General features: G+C 45.5%; 2 protein-coding genes across 4 annotated transcripts in view; one reads left to right on the top strand and one right to left on the bottom strand.

Annotated features, from left to right (window-relative positions):
* The first annotated feature begins 151 nt into the window (after positions 1-151).
* Positions 152-19,487, top strand: KIN (Kin17 DNA and RNA binding protein). The gene is made up of 13 exons (XM_054988252.1): positions 152-319; positions 1,837-1,931; positions 4,331-4,374; positions 4,476-4,598; positions 5,478-5,659; positions 6,316-6,364; positions 7,999-8,056; positions 8,930-9,056; positions 10,425-10,475; positions 12,076-12,144; positions 13,393-13,492; positions 16,013-16,113; positions 17,020-19,487. The coding sequence occupies exons 1-13, from the start codon at positions 206-208 to the stop codon at positions 17,080-17,082; spliced, it is 1,176 nt and encodes a 391-aa protein (XP_054844227.1). The 5' UTR covers positions 152-205; the 3' UTR covers positions 17,083-19,487.
* Positions 19,413-24,475, bottom strand: part of ITIH2 (inter-alpha-trypsin inhibitor heavy chain 2) — a 45,640-nt gene continuing 40,577 nt past the window's right edge. For 2 of the 3 annotated variants that reach the window (XM_054988250.1, XM_054988251.1), the window contains 3 exons: positions 21,764-21,936; positions 20,557-20,668; positions 19,413-19,939 (listed from right to left, as the gene is read on the bottom strand). In XM_054988250.1, coding sequence (XP_054844225.1) covers positions 19,792-19,939; positions 20,557-20,668; positions 21,764-21,936 — 433 coding nt within the window. In that variant the 3' untranslated portion in view covers positions 19,413-19,791. The remainder of the gene's footprint in view (positions 19,940-20,556; positions 20,669-21,763; positions 21,937-24,475) is intronic. The other variant, XM_054988249.1, reaches the window with a different exon arrangement.

Below are 24,475 nucleotides of genomic sequence, written 5' to 3'. Positions count from 1 at the left end.
CGTAGAGTCGTTGGGCTAGACCGGTCGGAGGTATCCGTTTCTCGCCATATGTCACCATAGAGATGCAGAGGATAGAGCGGCCAACTAAGCGGTCATAGCGATAGAGAAGGCGTCCGCTCGCCATTTCTGCTTCCGGGATAGTTCTCCAGGAGAGAAGCAGGAAGCCAAGGGAAGCCGGTGGGCTCTCCCTCCCTTGGTTTCCAGCATGGGGAAGACGGACTTCCTCAGCCCCAAGGCCATCGCCAACCGCATCAAGTCGAAGGGGCTGCAGAAGCTGCGCTGGTATTGCCAGATGTGCCAGAAGCAGTGCAGGGACGAGGTGAGGGGGCCTGGCCGGGTGGGAGGGGAACCTCCTGGGTCAGGAGCAGTCTACCTCGGGCACGGGGTTGCCAGCCTCCACGTGGTGGCTGGAGATCTCCCTGGAGAAAATGGCTGCTTTGGAGGGTAGAGGCTGTAGCATTATGCCCAAGCCGGCCCCCCCCCGCTCCTTCCCCCAAATCTCCAGGAATTTCCCGATCTGGAGCTGGCAACCCTCCATGGGCATATCATAGCCCCAAAGAAGTTTCTTGGTGGCCCTTCCTTACCAAGAAAGGCAGAAGAGGTTTGCAGGACAGCTGGGGAAGGGTGATGGAGACCCAGGGTGGCCTGTGTTGGGGCAGTGATGAGGGGGTGGCAACAATAAGCATTCATATGCAGAATCAGCAAACAGGGTCGCCCTTGGCTAGATGTCACTTCTTCAGTATATAAATTAATAGAATTCTTTGCTCAACAATCCCAAATTCTGCGGCAATGCCAAAATTCTGTTTATTTATTTATGTCATTTATAGTCCACCTTTCTCGCTGACACTCAAGGCAGATTACATAGAGTGAAATTAGTACAGTCAATATCAAGGATGTTTCAATGCCACGGGGTAAATAAATGCAAGTTTAGAAAGACACAGCATTAGCAGGAATCTGATACAGAGTTGAGGAAATGCTGAAATAGAGCATAAGCAATTGTAGGACTGACATTAGACAACATAGAACTATCCAGTAGGGTCATACTTAAACCAACAAGTACTGCATAGGATCACATACTTAAAGCAACAGATAGGACGTAAGGCAACATAGTGGTGAAGTTTTAATTCTGTATGTTTATTTTTTCAAGCTAATTTTGTTTGTGCACATCATGGGGAAAGAGACATAGGGAGGGGGCAGCACAGAAGTTTTTCCAAGGAATAGATCCAGAGGAGTTAGCCGTGTTAGTCTGTAGTTGCAAAATAGTAAAGAATGCAGTAGCACCTTTAAGACTAATCAACTTTATTGTAGCGTAAGCTTTAGAGATCTGACAAAGAGAGCTGCACTTCTCAAAAGCTTACGCTACAGTAAAGTTGATTTGTCTTAAAGGTGCTACTGGACTCTTTACTATGCTTCAGCTTCTGCACAAATTAAGCTTCTCATCCAAATGTCTTTGCACAGTCAAGTTTCTCTACACAGCCTTACGATTTAGGAGCCTGGTTTTTAAAACAAAAATGAAATCTTGAAATTGATGAATTATGCACCCACGTAAAATTCTGGAGATCTCCTGGAACTGTAATTAATCTCCAGACAAAAGAGATCAGCCTTCCTGGAGAAAACAGCCACTTGAAGGGGAGACTCTAAGGTATTATATCCCACTTGAGGTCACATCCCTCTCTAGGCTGCACTCCCAAATCTCCTGGATTTCCCATCTCCAAGTTAATGTATCAGTTTTACTAGTTAAATAAGTTTGGCTAAAGGTTTATCGTGGGCTTTAACAGTGCAATTTGCCAGCTTTGGTGAACTCCGTTGTATTTTTTTGTTGTTTTATCTGTCCAGAATGGCTTCAAATGTCACTGCATGTCAGAATCTCACCAGAGACAGCTACTCCTTGCTTCTGAAAATCCTCAGCAGTTCATGGATTACTTTTCAGAGTGAGTTTGACCAATATTTCAGCTCGAGCTTTTCCTTCTGTGGAGTTTGTCTCCTTTCAGCAAAAGTTCGTGTGATTTCCAGCCGGGACTCCAGTTGGATTGAACCCTTTCTGTCTTTGTGGAAAATATCCTTTTTTTTCCCAAAAAGATAATTCTGAAAAGAATTGTGCTTGCTGAAAATACTGACCTGCTTTGTATGTGCGCAGTGTTCCTGTGTGAGTAGGCTTGCTTGCTCACTTCAGTGGTGAGAAGAACCCTACCCAGATAAAAGGATCTGCCCTTTGGTGGTGGAAATGGTGACATGTGAGTTCAGTCCTACTGGCTACATGCAAATGATGAATGAAATTGACTGTCATGTGCCTTACAGACAAGAACTAACCTTCTAAATTTTTGAGCCCACAAAGCTGCCTTATACTGATTCACACCACTGATCTCTCTACGTCAGTGTCGTCCACTTTGACTGGCAGTTGCTCTCCTGGGTCTCAGGTTGAGGTCTTCCACCCTACCTATTGCCTGACCTTTTCAACCGAAATCACTGAGGATTAAAAGAGTATTATTCCCTAGCTTGCTTGCTCACGTAGTTCCCTTTGTGACACATCAGCGTTCTAAGAGGGGAGGGAAACAACACTACGTTTTCCAGTTTACGTAGCTTTCCTATCTGGTCATGTGGAGGTGAATTTTAGATGCCGTATTTAATAATATCCATATACCGCCCTTCAGGACAACTTAATGCCCACTCAGAGCAGTTTACAAAGTATGTCATTATTATCTCCACAACAAAATACCCTGTGAGGTGGGTGAGGCTGAGAGAACTCCAGAGAGCTGTGACTGACCCAAGGTCACCCAGCTGCCTTCAAGCGGAGGAGTGGGGAATTAAACCTGGCTCTCCAGATTAGAATCCCGCACTCTTAACCACTACACCAAACTGGCTCCCATGACAATGTACCTTTGAAAAGCCTCTGCAGCAAGAGTCCCCATGCAGAAGCTACGTTTCTGTTGCAACAGCCAAGCAACCATTTCAATAATTTGCGTGTCTGTGCTGTTTGGTAAATAACTTTGTATTGTATAGCCCACTAAGAGGTGTGAAGGAGAATAGTAAAGTCATCTCTGGCAAGAGAGCTCCATGCACATGCATTGCATATCTGCAGGGAACCGTTGGATCACATGGACATAAGATGCGCCACTTAAGTGCTAAAGGGCTACATCAGAAACAGAAGCAAAAGGATGAATTGAACTGGTTTATTGGCTTTTGGGTATAAGACAAGTGCATATTTCAGAGTTTCATAGAGTTCTTGATCTAGCAATATGAAAAGGGGGTTATTAACAACCACATTGAATTTGTAGTCAGAGACATCTTCGGTGGGGGGTGGGGGGGGTGAGTTCGTCAGGACTGGCTTTCTCATGCCACCTTCCGGGGTTGAGAAGCCAGTCTGCTCAATTTATTTATTGATGTTATTTATAGTCCGCCTTTCTCACTGAGACTCAAGGCGGATTACACAGTATGAGATTAGTACAATCAGTAGCAAGTACATTTCAATACAGTACCAAGGACATTTCCATAAACAGTACCATAGAGTAAATAGATACAAGGTTAAAAGACATAGTATTAGCAAGAATCTTATACAGAGTAGAAAAAATACTGAAGCAGAACATAATCAATTCTAGGGCTGACATTAGACAACATGGAGCTCTGGTGGTACATAGGAGTGCATATTTAAAGCAGCAGATACTTGGCCCCACTATTTCTTACTGTATATTTCATATACAAGACTGAACTTCATTAAGTGAATGCCCAGGCAGACCATATGGAGATAAGCTAGTTCTTTTGGGACTTTTAAAGATTATTGATGAATGTACTCTTTGAGAATCTGGGACCTTATAGAGCTATATTTTGTATTTATTGTATTTGATATATTTAGGAAAATATTATTTGTTCACAGAAAGCACTTTGCACCTTAAAAAGAAATAATTAATTAAAAACCGAAAAATATTTATTTAAATTATTGTATATTTGATTGTTGATACTGATTTCCCACGGGGGATTTATGTCTCGTTTGGTGGCAATAGTGAATAACATAATATTGATTAACTGCAACAACAACAACAAAAACTTGCTTTTACATCCATCAACTCTGCTAAATCTTTCTGTGGTAGTACAAAGGCATGATCAGGAGATAAACGTCTCATGCTGCCTGTCACATAAATAGTTAAGTACCTTTAGCATTTGATGTAAAGTCCTGTGAAGCCAACAACGATCTTGTCTCATGAAGAGTTCTTTATATCTCAAAAGCTAGCACACTTGTACACAAAAAGGAGCCATTATCTTCTCTTTTGTTAATATATGTTGACTCAGACTTTTGCCCCAAATGGCTACATCTGTCCTTCTTGTGTTCCCTTAGGGAATTCCAGAACGATTTCTTAGAACTACTCCGGAGGCGATTTGGTAAATCCCTTTATTGTTCTGAAGCCTTGTTTATAATTCAGTCTAAAGTATTTCTGTTTGATAGCAGATCTGTATTTAACAGCTGTATTTTCTTGTTCTAGGAACAAAGAGGGTCCACAATAACATAGTGTACAATGAATATATAAGCCATCGGGAGCATATCCATATGAATGCCACCCAATGGGAAACGCTGACCGATTTTACCAAGTGGCTAGGGAGAGAAGGTAATTTTATTTCCTATAAAACCAAGTTCTAGGATAAATGCCTTCCACTAATAGTCTTTCCAATGAGTGAAATATTCTAATCGGGTTTCCAAATGATTCAGTTCCCAAGAGCCAGTATGGTAGTGTTGTGAGTAGTGTATGGGCCTTGAACCAGGGAGATTTGAGTTCAAATCCAGCTCAGCCATGATGCAGACTGCATGACATTGGGCCAGTCAAATAGCACAGCTGAACCCAGTCTCACCGGTCCTAATCCAACAGATGGTATGGCAAGCTTTCTAAAACAAGGCACAAAGTATAGCTTGAGTCAGTGCCTGGAGAGAAGCTACCTCCTGAGAACTCCGTACATGCTGATGGGAGTTCCATGATTGAAGAAAAGGCTGATGTAGACCTAATCAATTAATTGATCCTTGTAGCAGGGCAAAGGTGAGAGGGCCAAGGGGGTAGGGATATGCCTAAGGCCACCTTGTGAATTTGTGGCAGAGGCAAGATTTGAACGGGGTTCCGTTCTTCTCGGTGATACTCTTTAATCGAGCAGCAGTAACCCGATAAAACATGATTGGGGTCCAGTAGCCCCATAGAGACTTAGATTTCCAGGGATTGAGCTCTCAAGAGTTCCAAGTTACTCTGAAAAGCTCATGCCCTAGAGATCTAGCTCGTTTCTAAGGTGCTACTGGTCCCAAATCTTGCTCTTCAACTACAGACCTATATAGCTACCCACCTGAATCTGATAAACATCCTACATTTTGGGCCAGAATCTGTGCACTTTGGGATTGGGAATGGGAAGAGGACAGAAATGCCCAGACCTTGATCCCGTGCAATGTCTCTTTCCTCCTCCTCTGCCTCTCTCAAGACTGTAACGGTTGCGATGTGGTTTTTCAGGCTTCTGCAAAGTGGACGAAACGCCCAAAGGCTGGTACATCCAATACATCGACCGAGACCCTGAGACGATCCGCAGGCAGCAGGAGCAGGAGAAGAAGAAGAAGCAGGACTTGGACGACGAAGAGAAGACGGCCAGGTTCATTGAAGAGCAAGTCAGGAGAGGCTTGGAAGGGAAGGAACAGGTGGGGCCTGGCCTCGTGGGTCAGATTATGGACGCAGACGTTCTTGGGATCCAGAAAAACAAGCCCACCCCTGTTTTTCTGCCCATATTTTCCAATAGATCCCTATCCGTGACTTTCTATTGAGGAAGGGCCAGGGCTTTTTTTCAGCAGGAACGCAGTGGAACAGAGTTCCGGAACCTCTTGAAAATGGTCACATGGCTGATGGCCCCGCCCCCTGATCTCCAGACAGAGGGGAATTTAGATTGCCCTCCGCACCGCCGAGCGCAATCTCAACATCCCTCTGTCTGGAGATCAGGGGGCGGGGCCACCAGCCATGTGACCGTTTTCTCCGAGGGCAACTCACTGAGTTCCACCACCTCTTTTCCCAGAAAAAAAGCCCTGGGAATGGCTATGTATTGTGGTGCAGATTGCCGCAAGTTAGTGCCCCAGAGCACTCCGGGGTTAGGAGCAAATGGGGAGGTGAAGTCAAAGTCAATGTGCCCGCTCCACCATCTGGCATTTGACTCTGCCCTTGACATATGACTGTCAGTAATCTTTGAATCTTTGGCAACCGGATTGGTGGCCCGCAGGGTAGGTTTTGGCTCCTGTTCTCTCCTGATACCAGCAATGGCAAAAGCTCATGCAATCTGTGAAATTCCTTTAATCCTGCCTTGCAGGAAGAGCCGGTCTACACAGAACTAAACCGAGAAAACGAAGAAGAAAAAGGTAAGGAACGTGCAACGCTCTGCAGTGTTAGACTCCAGGTTGTTTGTGTGTACATGATCTGTTGAAGCAATCTGAAACCCTGCGTTCGTTCGCTGTACCCTGATTGTTCTCATTTTGCACACTCACATAGTGACTGTGTAGTGCAGTGGTTAGAGTACTAGATTAGGATCTGGGAGATTGGGGTTCAGATTACCTCTCTGCCACGAAGCTTGCTTGATGATGTTGGGCCAGTCTCTGACAGCCTAACCAACCTGACAGGGTGGTTGTGAGGGTAAAATGAGAAGTAGGGAACCTTTTACACTGCCATGGAGGAAGGCTGGGATAAAAATGTGCTAGATGGGTTCTCACAGCAACCCTGTGGAGTAGGTTAGACTGAGACAAAGTGTGACTGGCCCAAGGTCACTGAGCTATGGTGCATTACCGTGATAACAGCTCTGTAATGTCAGCTGGGCTAACACAGACTTGTTCAAAGTTATCCGGTGAGCTTTATGGCCGAGCTGGAATGTGAACTCAAGTCTTCCAACCCTGAAGGGAGTCCCAGTAACTCCCTTACTGTAACTCACTCTACACTGGGCTACCCCTGGGCCTGATCCAGAAACTACAACTGGTCCAGAATGCGGTGGCACGGGTCCTGACTGGTATATCCTACCAGTCACATATCACACCTGTCCTGCGCCAGCTGCACTGGCTTCCGGTTGAATTCCGAATCAGGTTCAAGGTATTGGTTCTTACCTTTAAAGCCCTGAGCGGGTTGGGACCGGCATATCTTCGGGACCGCCTCTCCCTGTATGTTCCCCGGAGACCACTTTGATCAGCAGATAAATGTTTACTGGTGTAGTCCCTGGCCCTAAGGAAGTCCGCCTCGCTTCAACCAGGGCCTTTTCAGTCCTGGCCCAGCCTGGTGGAATGCTCTGTCAATGGAGACCCGGGCTGTTCCGCCAGGCATTCGGTGGTTGAAGGGGGCAGTGCCATGTCGGCCTCTCACCTTTGGGGTGGGGAGGTTCTCCCCACCATTGCATCTTAATGTATCTGGTTAATTTATTTCATTCTTGTTTATTGTATGTTGATTTTAGAATTGTTGTTTTCTTGTTTTTACTGATTTTAACTTGTTCACCGCCCAGAGCCTCTGAGGATGGGCAGTTTGTAAATTGAAATATAAAAAAATAAAAGAAGGTCCTGGGTTCATTCCTTGGCATCTCCAGTTAAAGCATCTCTAGTAATTGGTGTTGGGCTGTTTGTTTTGTTTTGAACTCTTTAATTCTGCAAAATGGGGTCTAAGCTTCATTTCCCTTCAGCAAGCAGTGCAGTGAAGTGAGCGAAATGACCAAAGAAGCTTGTCTGGTGGGTACACGAGAGAGGGCCTTCTTGGTGGTAGCCCCACGATTATGGAACAGCCTTCCCAGGGAAGTGCACCTGGCCCTCTCACTCTTCGATTGATAGGAGGCAGCTGAAGATGGTGTTATTTAGGACTGCATTTGATGAGCTTTCTATTTTTTTGCAGTTTGACATCGAGATTTTAAATAGATGTCTTTTTATATATGTTGCAAGCTACTGAATGCCATAGGGTAGATGGTCACTAATAAATGTTTTAAATCAATAAATGTAAAGAACAGTCTTCCATTTTTTCTTTCTAGTGACATTTCAGTTGAACAAAGGAGCAAGCACTTCCACGGCGGCACAAGCTAAGCCCAGGTGAGTTCTCTTCCACTTACTCCCGATCTTGGCCTGCCAGGGTTCAGGCTGCCCGCTTTCTCCCTCCCCTCCGCCAAGTTGCCATGCGGCTCAATCTGCTCCCATGCTTTTGTGCCCGTCCCATACATTTCTATGGGGTTTGCGTAGGAAAATATCCTAGTGCGCTGTTTTAGAGCCTGGATCTTGCTTTCTGACATCCCAGCTTTACGTTTTTGAAAAATTTTAGCTTTCATTTAAGAGGTTCCAGCCTGCAGGCAGTGCCTGATGGGCGGTGGCAGATTTTCAGGCTGGCACGGGATGGCATTGCCCTGACCTGGATAGCCCAAGCAAGCCCGATCTCATCAGCTCTCAGAAGCTAAGGCTAGTACTTGGATGGGAGACCTCCAGAGAAGACCAGGGTCACTATGCAGAGGCAACCAATGGCAAACCACCTTTGTTGGTCTCTTGCCTTGAAAACCCCACTAGGGGTCGCCGTAAGTCAACTATGACTCGACAGCACTTTCCACCAGCACGGGACAGCGTTACCATCTCTGAAACGCCTCTGAAAAGGAAATGTCTGTTTCCTTTTTTTCCCTGGATTTTAATGTCCTTCAGACACCCTCTTCATTTTCTGAGTCTTGCCAGGAAATAATTTTATTTTAAAGAGCCATGTTTGAGGAATGAGAGCTATTGATCCAAATAGGCAGAGACAGAGCTGCATTGAATTTGCATACTGAATTCTGAGCACAGACTCAAGAGTTTTGCGGGAACAGGATTGGTGCTGCGTGGACCTGACAAGAGGGGGAACCGAAAGATCTCCAGGGCGCTCTTGATGTGTTTGCCTTCCTAGGAAGGCCTGCGGAAGGCGTCCTAATCCACACACTCTTTCTGCAGCTTGCTGGGCCCCAGCGGGCTGAAGATGGCGGGAGCAGCACCAACGGTTAAACGCAAGGAAACTCCTCCTGGCTCAGGGCAGTCCAAAGAAAAGAAGAGAAAGAACGCGCTGGATGAGATCATAGAGGTGTCGTGAGAAGCATTTTTCCTGCGAATCCTATTTACTGCATCTTTATCCCGCCCTTCAAGGAACTTAGAAGAGCATACCTAGAGTTCCCTCTTATTCTGTTTTATCCCCACAACGTCACTGTGAGGTAGGTTAGGCTGGCCCACGGTCACCCAGCAAACTTTGTGGCAGAGTATGGATTTGAACTCGGCTCTCTTCCATCCTAATCTGACACTCTAACCAGCATGCTATGCTGCCATTCAAAATAGTCTCATGTAAATGTAAGGGTAGTTGTTGCTGGTTATCTTATGTCATACAAAAGCTTCCGTGATAAGACAGCAGCTCAGCATTTCAGAGTCGAGGGAAGCCATAATGAGACAGAATTGTTTTTCCCAGCATCCTTTGCAGAGGCCACCTGTTTAGTTGTGAGTCCATTTTGTTTTCTCCGTGGCCATTTTCTTTTTCTAGAATGTAGCCCACAGGGAGGGGCTGCACCTCATGATGTAACCTCCTATCCTGTAGTCAGGCTCCATCAAAAAGTTGCCAAGGAGCTCATGGCTGAGGTCATTGCGTACAAAAGCCAAAGACAGAGAGAAGATGAGAACAAGACATAATTTGTTCCAATTGCTTTTGTGAGCCACTGCAATGCAGCGGTTAGCATGTTGAACTGGGCAGACCCAAGTTTGAATTCCCACAGCCATGACAATCACTTGGACCAGCCACTTACCGTCAGTCTAACCTATCTCACATGGTTGTTTTGAGAATAACCTGGGGTGGTTGAGCTTTTGGAAGAAGGGCAAACTAAAATGGATAGGGTAATCATTTTTCCTCACAAAGCCAGTAAAAATGTTGAAAAACTAAGCATTCATCGGGGCAAAAGGGGCTGTGTTTGGTAGAGGAAGTGCATACAGCAGGAAGCAAAGATCGGTCTGTGGCAAAGAATTCCAGTTTTTAGCTTCTGATGCCTTTTTAAAGCTCTCTTGGCCAATGGGGAGTTTCCCTGGCTGTCGCTGAGATTTTTTTCAGTCATCAAATCATCAAATTTTATTTTATTTACGTCATTTATAGCCCGCCTTTCTCAGTGAGACTCAAGGCGGATTACACAGTATGAGGTTAATACAATCAGTATCAAGTAAGTACGTTTCAATACAATACCATAAGGTGAACATATACAAGTTTAAAGACATAGCATCAGCAAGGATCCAAGACATAGTAGAGATATTGAAGCAAAACATAATCAATTCTAGGACTAACATTAGACAACATGGAGCGCCGGTTGTACATAGGAGTACATATTGAAAGCAGCAGACAATATATAAGGTGATGCTTTGCACTTCCCAGTTTGTCTTATTTGTATTTGAACTGGTTGAACATTCTTTCCTCCCTCAGTTTGAAGAAGAGAAGAAAAAATCAGCTCGAGCCGACTACTGGCTGCAGCCCGTAAGTGTCCTAACGGTTGGTACTCATTCAGCCACCTGGATTTGGCCCAGAGGCGTCCAGTTGCTGATATGTAGTTGAAAGCAATACTGGCACATTTGCCAATAAGCAGATGACTGATCAATTTTGATTCCGTCTTCTGTAAGACCTTTTTGATTGTTTTATCCTCTTCCACCTGAATCTGGACTGAAATTTTTTCATTAGAACATCCTTTTAAAAAATATATAATTTTATAGAAATTGTAAAATCTATAACAACATGGAGATAGCAATAAATAGCAATAACAATAAATATAAACAATGTGTAGCTCTCTAAAAAACAAGAAGACATATCTAGTTATATAATTGTTTTTTCGGGGAGAATATGTTAACAATATCAAACGTCATGCTACAATGTATGTCTCTTACATATTTGCATATAAATTAAAGATTTTTAATCCTGGTAGAGAACTATTAGTTTCTAAGTAATCAAAGAAAGGGAACCATTTCTCAATAAAGTTTGTTGTGTTCGGGAAATGTTCTGCTTGATATAGTTTATCGTATAGTTTTTCGGAAATATAATGTTCCCATATTTTAGAATTCCAATTATCAATCGAGGGAATGGATTTTGCTTTCCAGTGCGTGGCTATTGCACTTTTTGCTGCTGCTAACAAAGCGCCGATGAGATCGTTTCTTATCGGGGGAATGGGGACTTTATGTTTATCCCACTGATGTAAGAAAATAATCTCCGGTGATAGGGGACGTTAGAGCACCCTGGATGGTTCAGGCCCATCGCCTTGGACATCTCCCCCACACACACCCAGCCCAGCATGGCTAACAGATGCCCCTCCGCAATCAGAACACTGATGCCAAAGCATTTGATATTCGGAGATACACTGCCTCTGGACATGGAGGCTTCATTCAGTCGCCATGGTTTTGTCTCCTTAAATGGACCTGTCCTCCATAGACTATATTCCCTTCTTAAAGCGACCTAAGCTGGTGGCCATTGCTGTATCATGTGGTAGTGCCAGAAGTTAATTATGGATCATGAAAAAGGCCCCTTTATTCTGTCCTTCGTACAATGCCTGGTAGCCATTTCAGCCAGTATGCAATGTGCAGAGTATATTTCTTCCTTTTAATAGATCCACTGCTGTTCTGCCCCGCCCCCCTTCGGTTCCATCATCGTACACTTGCCTACTGTGGGTTCTGCACAGGTTCTCTTTGCTTCCGTAGGAATAAGAGGCAGAGGAAGAGCATCAGGCCAAGAGGTGGAGATGCTGAGGCTGCGTTGTTTTTCGCAGATCCAGAGGAGTTAACCATGTTAGTCTGTAGTTGCAAATTTGTAAAGATTCCAGTAGCATCTTTAAGACTAACCAGCTTTATTTTAGCATAAGCTTTCGAGAACCACAGCTCTCTTTGTCAGATTTGACAAAGAGAGCTGTGGTTCTCGAAAGCTTATGCTACAACAAAGTTGGTTAGTCTTATTTTTCCCAGTTGTTAAAGAAACACAGTCTTTTCCTTGTGGTTTCATGCCCCTTGGGCTGTTGCAGGTAGTATTTGTGGGTTGAGCTGAGAGGTGTGTGATCTTCTCTGATGTGAAGTCCCTCTTTTTTTCTCTCTTCCAGGAAATTGTGGTCAAAATCATTACAAAGAAGCTTGGAGAGAAATACCATAAAAAGAAGGCTGTTGTTAAGGTGAATTCCTTGGTCAATTATCTGTCAACGAGGCAGTCACCAAAGCCCCGGGGGAGGACATTACAGATTTCATTGAATTGACTCTAGTGAGTGGAAGTCCACATTCCTCTAGGCTTCAAGTGACTTGGTGCAGGGATCAGGGCCTCTCTCCTTCCAATCCTGGGCACTGATCACAGCCACTCCAGCAATCAGACAGGTGGAGGTGCGTTCCCTTTAGTTTGTGAGAATGAAAGCTCTGCCTTCCCAAGGCCTTGGCTTTCCAGCCTCTGAGTTTGTTCTGGGGTGTACCCCCACCAAAGTCATGAATTCCAGACTCAGCTTAAATAAAATTTAGTTTATTAGTTTCAGGAGTGGTTGCAGTAAGCATAAAGCACTCTCGCACAGGCAACAGACATAAAAGAAGAAAACCTTACTGTTGCTATCTAAAAGTCTGCCTGTCTAAAAACTTGCTACCTAAGCATCTCGGGTTGGCATCCATTTGCTGCTCATCTTGCCCATCCAGTGGAATATGTGCCCCATCCGCGCCTAGTTGGTCTGGTATAGGGACATCCTGAGATGGAAAGAATTGAGAAGGGAGCCAGGTGAGCTGAGAGCCAAAACAGACGAGACGCCTGATGCGTGGAGGACACGAGATGCGTGGAGGACATGCGTCAATTTCCCGAAAGGTTCCATGAGAAGTGTAGTGAGAAAGAACCTCTGCCAGGGGGAAGAGGGAGAGAATCCCTCTTCTCCCTGGCAGAGTTTTTTTCTCTAGGCGTCTCGTCTAGTCTGCTCGGCTCCCTCTTGCTGCTGCCAGCTCCTCTTGCTCCCCTAAAAGCATTCAGCAGCCAGAGGAAGCCGAGCGTGCGGGCAGTAGAGAGGGAGCCGATTGTGTTGGCGGTGGTCAGAGGGAGCTGGCAGTGGCAATAGGCTCGTTGTCCCTCTCGCCCTGGGCAGCACGCTTGGCTCCCTCTGGTTGCCGAGTGCATTTAGGGTAACAAATTACAGACTGTAGGTACGGAGAGTATTTCCAAGATGTGTACCCTACAAAGTGTGAGGCAGAGGCACATTTTTATGAGCACATACAGCAAGGAGCTGGAGTTAATTACAATGGAGGTAAAAACAGGTGCACCACATGTGGGAGGGTACCCCACAACGTACACACCTGCTGAAGCTTTCTTAAGCTGTGTTGGGGCTGCTATCCACACACGTGGCAATACACAGCAGAAGGGTTTGCTCTGCTTTAATAAACGTGTGTGTGTTTGACAGGAGGTGATAGACAAATACACAGCAGTTGTAAAGATGATTGATTCGGGTGATAAACTGAAACTCGACCAGACCCACCTGGAGACGGTGATTCCAGCACCAGGTAAGCTGCCTTGAAAGCTAGGTGGAGGCGGAGGATGAGTTGCTGTCAAATCTCTGGGTGGAAGACTAATATATTTTTTGCACTGTGCAGACGCCTTGTACTTTGAGACAGATGTGTGTGTGTTTGTGCTGTCAAGCTGCAACCGACTTTTGGCCGTCAATAAAGGGGTTTTCAAGGCAAGTGAGGAGCAGTGACGGTTCGCCAATGCCTTACTCTGCAAAATAGTAAAGAGACCGGTAGCACCTTTAAGACTAACCAGCTTTATTGTAGCGTAAGCTTTCAAGAGCCACAGCTCTTTTCGTCAGATGCGGAACTGTGGCTCTCGAAAGCTTATGCTGCAATAAAGTTGGTTCGTCTTAAAGGTGCTACTGGACTCTTTACTATTTTGCTACTGCAGACTAACACGGCTAACCCCTCTGGATCTCTTACTCTGCAAAGCAACCATGTCTTCCTTGGTGGTCTCCCATCCAAGTACTGACCGGGGCGGACCCTGTTTAGCTTCCGAGATCTGCCAAGATCGGGCTACACCGTGCTACTTTCCTGACCATTTGAGACACACAGGCTGGGCGATATTTCTGGGGAGGAACCAGCTGGATCCAACACATCTGCTCTGCTAGGAGGAGAGCTTTCCTGCACTGAAGGGAGGCTTCAGATGGGGAAGACTTCCTGTGCCCCAGATTTGCAGGATCCAACTCTAAGCGTGGGTCTCCATAACGTTAAACGAAAAAATAAAACGGGGAAGGATAGCTAGCAGTGCTTAAAAAGTGTTTGTAGCAGTTGTTGGTAGTTGCGTTGAGAAGCTTCCCAGAGCTTGCTGAGTCGAGATCGGGGGTTGCACAGCTTCTTCCAGACTCCAAAGCATCCCTGAGCTTGCCTGCTGTTCTGTGCAGCCTTAAAATCACCGTTTGGGGAGCATTTACGCAGTGTTCTCCGAGTCGCATTTGCCACTAGAGCTAAAAAGAAGCTTAAGTAAATAGCGTGTTCGGCTTGGACTTAGAGTACCATTGTTCTTATACCAAAGGCATTTTACGTGCCTTTGTTCAAAGGATAGGCCTGTGTTGTCATCCAGTCTCAGGAAAGCATGAGCTTTGAACTTAATAATAATAATAACCTGGGCTTTTTTTCAGCTGGAACACGGTGGAACGGAGTTCCGGAACCGCTTGAAAATGGTCGCATGGCTGGTGGCCCCGCCCCCTGATCTCCAGACAGAGGGGAGTTTAGATTGCCCTCCGCACTGCAGTGCAGAGGACAATCTAAACTCCCCTCTGTCTGGAGATCAGGGGGCGGGGCCACCAGCCACGTGACCATTTTCTCCAAGGGCAACCCACTGAGTCCCACCACCTCTTTTCCCAGAGAAAAAGCCCTGATAATAACTATACTTATATAGTGCTCGTCTAGACAGATTAGTGCCCCACTCAGAGCAGTGAACAAAGTCTGAGTTGTTATTATCCCACAATGGAGCTGGGGATGAGAGGTGTGGCTTACTCAATTCCACCTGCAGAATTCATGACAATAGTGGGAGTCAAACCAGCAGAGTGCTGCTTTGCAGCCCAAACACTTACCCAAGGCTACCTGCTGAGCTCATAGCCGTAGTGGGATTTGAACCAGCAGAGTGCTGCTTTGCAGCCCAAACACTTATCCAAGGCCACCTGCTGAGCTCATGGCAGTAGTGGGATTCGAACCAGCAGAGTGCTGATTCGCAGCCTTGCCACGTAACCACTATGCTTCGGATGCTGTCCTAGGAGGTGTCTAGGAGGTAATATTTGTGAGCACTGCATGCCAGGCAGGTCCCTATTTCTGTCAAGTAACTGCAAATGTTCATTGGCACCTTGGATGCATATTGAGGATTAGGCAGAGCCAAACAAAACAGAAAGTGTCATGTAAACAAGAGTGGCGTCATGTGCTGCATGGATCCAACATGAACGGTGGCTTGCAGCTTGTGTGCTCCTGGGGCTGTGAGTTCCAAGTTTCCAGTTTCCTGATGAGAGATGAGGAAATCTGCAAAGGAAAAAAGGAATAGCTCTTCCTGCTTCGTAAGCAGAAAATTCTGATTCAATCTGCAAATCTCAGATGGGGAAGATTTGGGGGTAGCAGAGCTAAGAAAACCTTGAGCAAGTGACTACTGTTTGGAGTAGACCATAGGCTTCATTACCCAGCCCTCCAGTTAAAAATCTGCTTTTCAAGCTCTGTTCTCTGTGCCCTTTGCTTCAGAGGTGAGACAGGGCATTTTCTGTCGTGGCACCTAGTCTTTGGAATGCTTTCTCCCTTGAGGCTCATCTGGCTTTCTTTAAGGCACCAAACTAAAATTATCTTTTACCCAAGCTTTTTAGTGCTTTTCTTAACAGCTTTTTTAAAATGGTCTTTCTGCTGTATAGGTGGTTTTTATGCTGTTTATGTCTTGCTTTTAATAGTTTATATTTTTATATTTTCATTATAAGCCACCTCGAGCAGGACTCTGAAGAGGCAGTGTAGCAGTATTCTAAATAAATAGAATTCATGTTCTGTCATCCCATATTCCAGGCAAAAAGGTGCTGGTTTTAAATGGTGGCTACAGAGGAAACGAAGCTACTTTAGAAGGTATAAATGAAAAAACGTTTTCGGCCACGATACTCATTCAATCTGTAAGTCTTCTTTGACATCAGTTACCCTACATTGTATATTTTGCAAATTAAGCCTCTCTTTAGGTGTATTAAAACCATAAATGAGGTATCAAAATCTTCTTTTCCCCTTCCCCTCAGTGCTTCCAATCCTGTCTTTCGTCAATATTTCTGTATGACGCTAGGTTAAGTCTCAGGCGAACCTCTTCTCTGTTTTCCCCAGCAGGGGTTGCCATAAGTCATCTATGACTTGATGGCACTTTCTACCACCTCCAGGTTAGGCCACCAATATTGGGTTGGATCCGGTGATCCATCAGCACAAAACCCCGTGGACCTTTGCCACATTCCTCCTCCAGCAGTCAATTCCAACACTACGAAAGTTGACTCCATGGGTTATGGAAAACTGCATGAACCAATAGCCATGCCCCCCCCCCGGGGGTGCTGCATTGCAGAGGGGGGAAGGGCAAAATCGCTCTCCTGCATCTTAAATCGGCAAAGCCAAATCTTCCTTCTCCTCTTCCGTCATATCTTCCACGTGCAAATTCGTCCTAAGCATCAACTTTACAGGGGCCAGGAGAGACTGCTGAGTTGTGGGGAAACTGGCAAAGAGCCACACCTGCCTTTTGCTGATGGATTGCTAGACCCAACCCATTCTTTGCATATTGGACAAGTGTGTACAATCCCCTTGCCTGGTCCGTATTGATTTCCTCGCTTAACCTTGTTAATTTCATAAGCCTATGAGATCTTATCCTATTGACTGCACTGATTTACACTGTGTGATCTGCCTTGAGTCTCATTGAGAAAGGCAGGCTGTAGATAATATAAATTTAAAGAAAAACAATTCTGCATGACATATTGGGTTGTTGTTGTTGGGCCACAGTTTGACAAGACAGCCTGTGTTAAGTTTCTCACCCCAACCTCTTTCTCTAGGGGCCTTTGCAAGGACGCCGAGTGGAAGGTGTGCCGTACGAGGACATCTCGAAACTGGCTTGAGAACAAATTCTGATAGACCCTTGAAACGTGTCCAGCCTAAAGAAGCCCCAAACTGCAGTTGCTGCCTCCCCCAAGCTGGAGTTTTAAAATCTGTTTCCTAGAAGCAAGCCAGCAGCGTCTTTCTTAAAAGCAGTTTTGGACAAGAGAGTCCGTGGTGTCGAAGCCGCTTCCAGACTCTGTGATGTTTTTGATATTTATAATAGTGTTTGTTCCAGATCACTTAAACTGTGCCACTGGACTATTTTCTTATGTGAAACATAACATGTTACCCGCCATAAAAGCTGTATACCCTTTCGGAGGCTTGGTGGATCTCTTGACAACTTACATTACTTGTAGTTACAAGAAAAATGTAACTGAGGCTGCGTAGGTAAGTTTGTTATCAGTCAGTTTGAGAATTTGGAAATGAAGGTTTATTAGCCAGCGGGTCCTGTGGCTCCAATCTCTTTGGTGTGACACTCCTCTGGCACGAGGAGCCTTATCCTGACACAAGAGTACCACCCCCAGCAGAACAGATCTTTGGAATTCAGCACGCTGTGTGGTGATATGAGACCCTCCGTCTTACCACTTCTCCAGCCATCCCAGAATACCATGTGCTCAGTGTCCCTCAATTAAAACATTCAGGCCGCTCATAGTCACCGTATTGCTGCTGCACCTAGCCATGCAAGACAGAAGAAGGGACATGCAGATGTTTGTGATAGGAAAGGGGGGGGGGTGCTAGTGTGGCCCTTGGTTGCTTCTTGAGCCATATTGGCCACAGATCTATAACCAAGGCAGATTTTATGTCCTCACGGGAGATGCTCAGGCTGAGGGAAGTGGAAAGAACTCCCTCCATAGCAGTAGCACCTGAGCTGTTTCTACCAGAAACTGATTCTGACTGTGGTAAATTACACCTTGGGAAATCCAGTGCCTCTGGCCGAGCTCTAAATCTGCGGATTATGTTCCAACCATCTTTGTGCAGCCTGCACATTGAGTTTTCCAGTGTCCCTCTCTGTTTTGGTAGCCCTTTCTGACTCCTGGAACAGTCACTGATTGGATTCTTGAGCTTATGCATTTGAATCGGCATACAGGTTGGGGGGCTGGAGTGAGGAGAGAGAAGGGGATGCAACTGCCCTTGCTCTTTAGCAAAGCTCTATTTGGAGAAGAGAAAGGAGCAACCATCTGACCCCATTGCCCCTGCTCCTATGCATTGTTGAAGGAATGTGTAGCACAGAGCGGAAGAGCTGGGTGAGGAGTGGGAGAGAGGCCTCCACTGTACACGCAATACAGATTTGCTGTTCTTATAGGTATGCGGATGGCCTTCAGATGGCTATCCCTGTGGTCATGGAGCTGTCATGTAGGGTAGGATTATGCTCCCTTCCCCTCGCACAGGGATTGGGTGGACTGAACCAGGTGCAGCCACCCACCTTGTCTGTCTTCGCATGGGGATCAGGAGCGCTGAGCCAGGCACCAACACCTTCACCTCATGTGGAGCTTGTGTTGGTCAAACCAGGCACCATCTTCTCTGCCTCATCTTGGTGGTGTTTGGGCCGGCTGGGTGCCGCCTCCTTTGCCTCACCTCAGGCGTGCTGGGAGCCACTTCCCCTGTTTTGCCCAAGAATCAGGCAGGCTGGGTTCAACCTTTCTATCATGAGGCTGACATGGCAGGGAGGCCATCGGCCCACCTGGAGGTGTCCCAGTGCTCTTAATGGCCAATCTGCCCCTGCCTGTGAGGTAAATTAGGCTGAGGATGTGTAACTGGTCCGAGTTCAGCAGAATTGTAGTCTGACGCTCTAATCGCTACTGGCTTTCATTGGGGTGGTTGCTGTTGAACAGTTGCCCAGTAGTTGCTGCTGGCCCTGACGAGTCTACCCTCAAAGACCAAAACAGTCCCAGAAAGGGTTGTGCTTCTTCTCCCACCTTTTACTGACAGAAACCAAGCCTGGAACGCTGGCAAAACTGTTGTGGTTGCCTAGCATTAGCCACTGAGGGCATGGTTCTCTTAAAGCTACAGATGCTCCTATCATTTGGGTTTGTTTTAGATTTCAGATTTCTATGTAAACCTGGGGTTTTCCTCAGGTTTGAAGAAAGATCTGTCTTGTCTGTCCTTGGCCCCAATCTCCAGATGTATGTATCCACAGATTGAAAACACATTAAGAATTAGATATGTTGATAATGTATAGAAGCAAACCCTGTCCACCTCGTAACCATGATGCTCTGCTTCTACAGCCATGAGCTTGCTGGAGATGTTTTCTACATAAGTTGAGCATATTGCCGAGATGCTCAAGGGTTCACTGAACTCTTCTGAAACTGTACAGGACACACAAGCTTTTTTAAAATTGTATTTTAATTGCATTGTTTAAATTATATTTCAAAAGGTGGTTTTTGTCCAGTAAACAGAACTGTATTTTATAAAGTTTAAAAGTGAACAGTGGTGTGTGTCACTATTTTTCTGCCTCCTTCCCCTCCCTTACCTCGGGCTCTGTTGACGCTATCGAGAATAATTCTATATCTTGACAGGCGTGTGTTGGGTAAAGTTTTGGAGGGGAAAGACAGCTTCATGATGGCAGGAACAGGCAAAGCACAAGGTCTGTGGGCTGGATCTAAGCATGCCTGCCTGCGCTTGTCTATGGGGAAAGCTTTTCTACCCAGTCTACCAGTGAATTAATGCAAAGCTGCGTGGACTGGGGAGGGGGCTTGGTTGCTCAGGGGTGCACAGTTTCCTAATCCTGATTAGGGCCGCATCAGAAAGCTGTATAAAGTAGGGACGAGGTAATCTTCGTAGCGGCCGTCGAGGAAGCCTTTCCCACTGTTGTGCACAAACCAGCACTGAACACGAGTCCCGGACACACGGTTCTGGCGATAGTCCTTCTGGAATCCCCTGCAGGGGAGGAAAATACATACATACATATGTATATAGGAATAAAATAGGAATATTATATAATATAGGAATAAATTTAAGAACAAGTATTTAAAAATAGTATTTAAGGCTAGAAGAAGCCTTATAATGCAACAGGAGTAAATTTAAGAACAAGCAATAACAAAAAATGGTATTTAGGCTAGAGTTGGCCTAAGGAAATGGGAGGAGCTATATCTTCTAGGAGACGCATACTTTGTTCCCTTTGTCATAACTTTGACTCTTGAAAGCTCACAACCTGGAAATCTAGATGGTCTTTAAGTTGCTACTGGACCCAACTCTTGCTCGTCTACGCCGGTCCAACATGACTCCTCACCTGAAACCATATTCTGACCAAATTAAATTCTCCAGACCTATGACATTGCTTGGCTTCCTGTATAAGCAGATTCATCTTTATAGCCGCTTGAGGGTATTTAGGGTTCGGAAGCTACAAGCTTGGATCCGAATAACCTGAAACCAAAGGGTTGGATCTCGCGACTCCCTTCTGCAAAGTCTTCCTCCGACCGAGAATGTCTGCATAAAAAAAGACTTGGAAGAAGGGCATCTCAGCCTTTTTGTTTTGTGTGACTTGGATGCCTTACCAAGTAACAGTAAGCTTGTGGCCTTTCACTTCCATGGTGGCTTCAGGTTTCTCTGGATCTCGTCCCGGCCGTTCGTTGTAGATATATACAGCAGGTTCGAGTATGAACTGCCCTGAGGAAGGAAATGTTTGAAAATGTCTCAGGTTAAAATTGTAGTTTGAGGTCTCTTGAGTTGAACGTAAGCCGTAGTGGACTGAACCAAAGAGTCTGGCATCTTGCACTGGCCGAACAGTTGCCTCTAGGAATCCCAAAAGGGGTGTACGAAAGCAGTTTCTCTCCCCTGCTGTTATCCCCTCAGGAAGTTCATCTTTAGAAGTATACTAGCCCTGGGCCTTAAGGTTTCATTAGCGGTCAGAGTTGACAACAACTGAAAGGCCTTTCCTCCCTAAATTGTCAAATCTCCTCCTTCAACCTGTCAGGCTATGGATGACAGGATACAGTAGATAGATCTCTGGACCGTTGCATCAACACAAGTTCTTGGTCAAAATGGCGTTTTTTTCAGAAATCAGATCATTTTCATATACAGGTCCATAGGACTACTTAGAAGCAAGGTAGATATCTAAGCAGCATGAGTAGAAGTTGACAGGAATGACATCATGTGAGAGAAACTTCTCTTTTAACATTCTAGTTTTCTCCTTTCTCCCCCCTCCCAACCGTACACAATACTTCGGCGCTCTCTTGGTGTGAGAACATTTCACATATTTGTGATATCACATTGAGTTACTAGGAAGCAAGACACAACACTGTCTGGGAAGGAGTCCAAGGTCATAAACACTGGAAGCTGTTACAGTCCAACAGATAAACACCTGTGAAAGCTTGTGAAAAGAAAAGTTATGACACTAGCAAAGTGATATTGAGCTATAGCAAGATACAGTGTGTTCAGCATAACAGAATCAAAATTGGCATGGATGGGGCTCAGACATGACACAATCCATCTAAACCAGTGACTCTTTCCACATCTTGCGGAAGTGCGTTCCTGAAATGATGCTCTCTGTGAAGCATTTCATCCGGCTTGATCTGAAACTGCTTATGAAGTTCAGTAGATGACCCCATATTCTAGTCTTGGGGAGATTTTTTCTCAATTTCCCCTGCATATAATTTCATATGCCTTTATGTCTCCATTCATTTTTTTCACTTCTTTTAAATTGCCCCCTCCCGCACAAAAAATATGAGCGTCTCCTGTATTCCTAATCCCAGAGGGCTTTACCTATAAGTCCATGGATACTGGACGAGAAGTTGTTTGTAGGGGGGATGTAAATGCCCAGGAAGTCAACGTTGACTGGATGTTTCTTCCACACTCGGTGAAGCAAAACGATGAAGGACGTGTTCCCATTAACAGTGATGGTGACATTGTTGTTTCTGTTCACAACGATGAGTAATCTAAAGGTTTCAAAGAAATTGATAAAGGACCATTAACAGTTCTTCATTATCAGTTGATGGGCCACAGAACACCCCCACTGAGAATCAAAGAAGTCCAGAGGTGGCCCCCCAAGCTTCTCTGGCATTTGTGGGGTTATGATGCCATCACCCGACAGGGAAAAAAAAATAAAGGTCTCAACTGCAGCACTCATATCAGGCAAGAGAAGAAATGATAGAACTTTCCTATGCAAACAGTGGCTTTTTTAAAAAAGATTTTATTTAAAAAGAAAAGCTATAACAATAGAAAGTGCATAAGAACTTATACAAGCACTACATTTGAATTTAAATTAGGCTAATAGATATAATAATATAATTACATAATAGCTCTCATTCTCTCTCCTTAGTTGCTTATACCCAAATTTTAGTTTTTAATCAATCATTTCTCCTGTGTTTTATCTTTGTATCGTATTATCTGCATTTATCTTAGTTTAACCTAAGTAGTCGAAGAAATCTTTCCATTTTTTCCAGAATTCAGCTATTGATCTATTGTGCATATAAGAAGTTAATTTGGCCATTGATGCGTATTTATAAATCTTGTGTATCCACTCTGGCACGTCAGGGCATAATTCTGTTTTCCAAGGAGTGGTTTTGACCCATTTTGCAGCAGCAGAAAAAAAGACCTAGGCTGTTTCCACACAACCCGTTGTTGCCACCTTTTTCCTGCTTTAGGTCTGTGTTTTGCTGAGTCACACAACAACTCATCCTCCACAAGCAGTACCCACAAGAGCTTATCTTTGTTCGTGAGGTTGCTGGAAAACTTCCAAACAGTAAAAAAAAGTGGTTTGGAGGGGAGGTCGGGCACTTTCATCATCATAGACTAAAAGTGCCTGTCCCCCTTTTAATTTTTTTTTACTTTGCACATGTGCGATTGCATGCAGCTACTGTTGCAAGCAGGCTTCTGCAGCCCAATGGAAATGTGAAGAAGGACGGGAAAGAGCTTTGGGAGAAGAACTGGGCGGAGATTGAGAGAAGTAGGAGGTTTTGTCAGAAATGTTTCAAATTGATATGCCAGAAAATGCAAAAAAAAAAAAACCCAAACCCACAACAAAAGAAAATATTGGAGCAAGTGTGGTCCTAGTAACTATGCAGACTTGGTAAAAAAAAAATGTGCACGTTTGGCAAACAATGATGTGGGCATGCTTGGGGAGAATTCCATATTGGAAAGGAACTGGGAATATACTTATTGGCCCCTGGTCCATAATGAAACCTCTGGGAAGCAATGAAATCTTCCCACTATTTCCTCTCTCTTTAGGTGACATGTAGGATTTCACAAAACCTGATGGGCTACAAGCAGGGTTTTTTTTCAGCTGGAACGCGGGGGAACAGAGTTCCAGAACCTCTTGAAAATGGTCACATGGCTGGTGGCCCCGCCCCCTGATCTCCAAAAAGAGGGGAGTTGAGATTGCCCTCTGTGCCACCTGGCGCAGAGGGCAATCTAAACTAGAGATGGGCACGATCCACATTACGATCGAAACCCCCCCCCCCCCCACAATAATGGTGTTTGCACAATCGGGACCTGGCAGATCGTGCTCGTCCACGGTCAACAATGCAGAGGTCGGGAAGGGGCTGGATTGGGGCGATCATGCTCGGATCGGGAAGCCAGACACTCAGGTGCCAGCAATCTATTCCCCTGGCAATGGAGCCAGGGGAATGCCTGAGCTGTGTTTGCCCTCCTTCTGTCGCCCTGGAAACACGAATGGAAGCCCAGCTTTCCTTGATCAGCAGGGCTTCCTTCCAACCACGGAGCAGCAAAGCAGTCACCAGCTGGGAGAAGACACCCAAGGGAGGGAGGGGGAAGGGGGTGTTCTGTAGCCATGGGCACTCCAATCTCATCCCTGCAAACCCTGACAGGCAGCTCTGACGGCCAAACACAGACAGCCAAACACAAACACAGATGCCGCCGGTATCACCCACCGTTCCTGTATCGCTGGGAACAGCGGGGCGCCCCTCCGCTTTTGCGTCCACGATCCATGGATCGGAAACGGGAGATGATCGGTGTGGATTGTTAATTAGGGATCATTGCCGGCGCCAATCCACAATCAGCTGGATCGTTAATTTTTTTTGGATCGTGCCCATCTCTAATCTAAACTCCCTTCTGTCTCGAGATCAAGGTGCGAGGCCACCGGCCATGTGACCATTTTCTCCGAGGGCAACCCACTGAGTTCCACCACCTCTTTTCCCAGAAAAAAAGCTCTGGCTACAAGGGCTATATAAATGCTTTGTATTAGCAGTCTTCGAGGGAGAACAGAAAGCACACAGGCCCGTAGATTCCACTGTAGGCAGGTGCTCCTACCTGCTGCTTGAACAAAATCTGCTAGTAAATTAGCACTCAAGCTTGCCCATTCATGCAGCAGCACTTAAACTTATGCACAAGTAATTCCACACCTTACTTGTGGTGCCTTAAGGCGAACAGGATTTTATTCCTGCAGAAGCTTTCATGGACCAGAGCATCCGATCTGAGGAAACTGACAGTGGTCCACAAAAGCTTATGCAGATTCCT

This window comes from Eublepharis macularius, chromosome 9 (assembly GCF_028583425.1).
Source record: "Eublepharis macularius isolate TG4126 chromosome 9, MPM_Emac_v1.0, whole genome shotgun sequence".
NCBI lineage: Eukaryota > Metazoa > Chordata > Lepidosauria > Squamata > Eublepharidae > Eublepharis > Eublepharis macularius.
Note: the sequence above shows the minus strand (reverse complement) of the source record. Positions and strands in the feature narration are given on the sequence as shown.

What these genes read in the sequence shown, in the direction of transcription:
- KIN (XM_054988252.1), top strand. Translation starts at nt 206, where the DNA reads ATGGGGAAGACGGACTTCCTCAGCCCCAAGGCCATCGCCAACCGCATC. An exon ending in GCTTGGAAGGGAAGGAACAG is followed by an intron (nt 5,660 to 6,315) that starts GTGGGGCCTGGC and finishes CCTGCCTTGCAG; the next exon opens with GAAGAGCCGGTCTACACAGA. An exon ending in CCACGATACTCATTCAATCT is followed by an intron (nt 16,114 to 17,019) that starts GTAAGTCTTCTT and finishes CTCTTTCTCTAG; the next exon opens with GGGCCTTTGCAAGGACGCCG.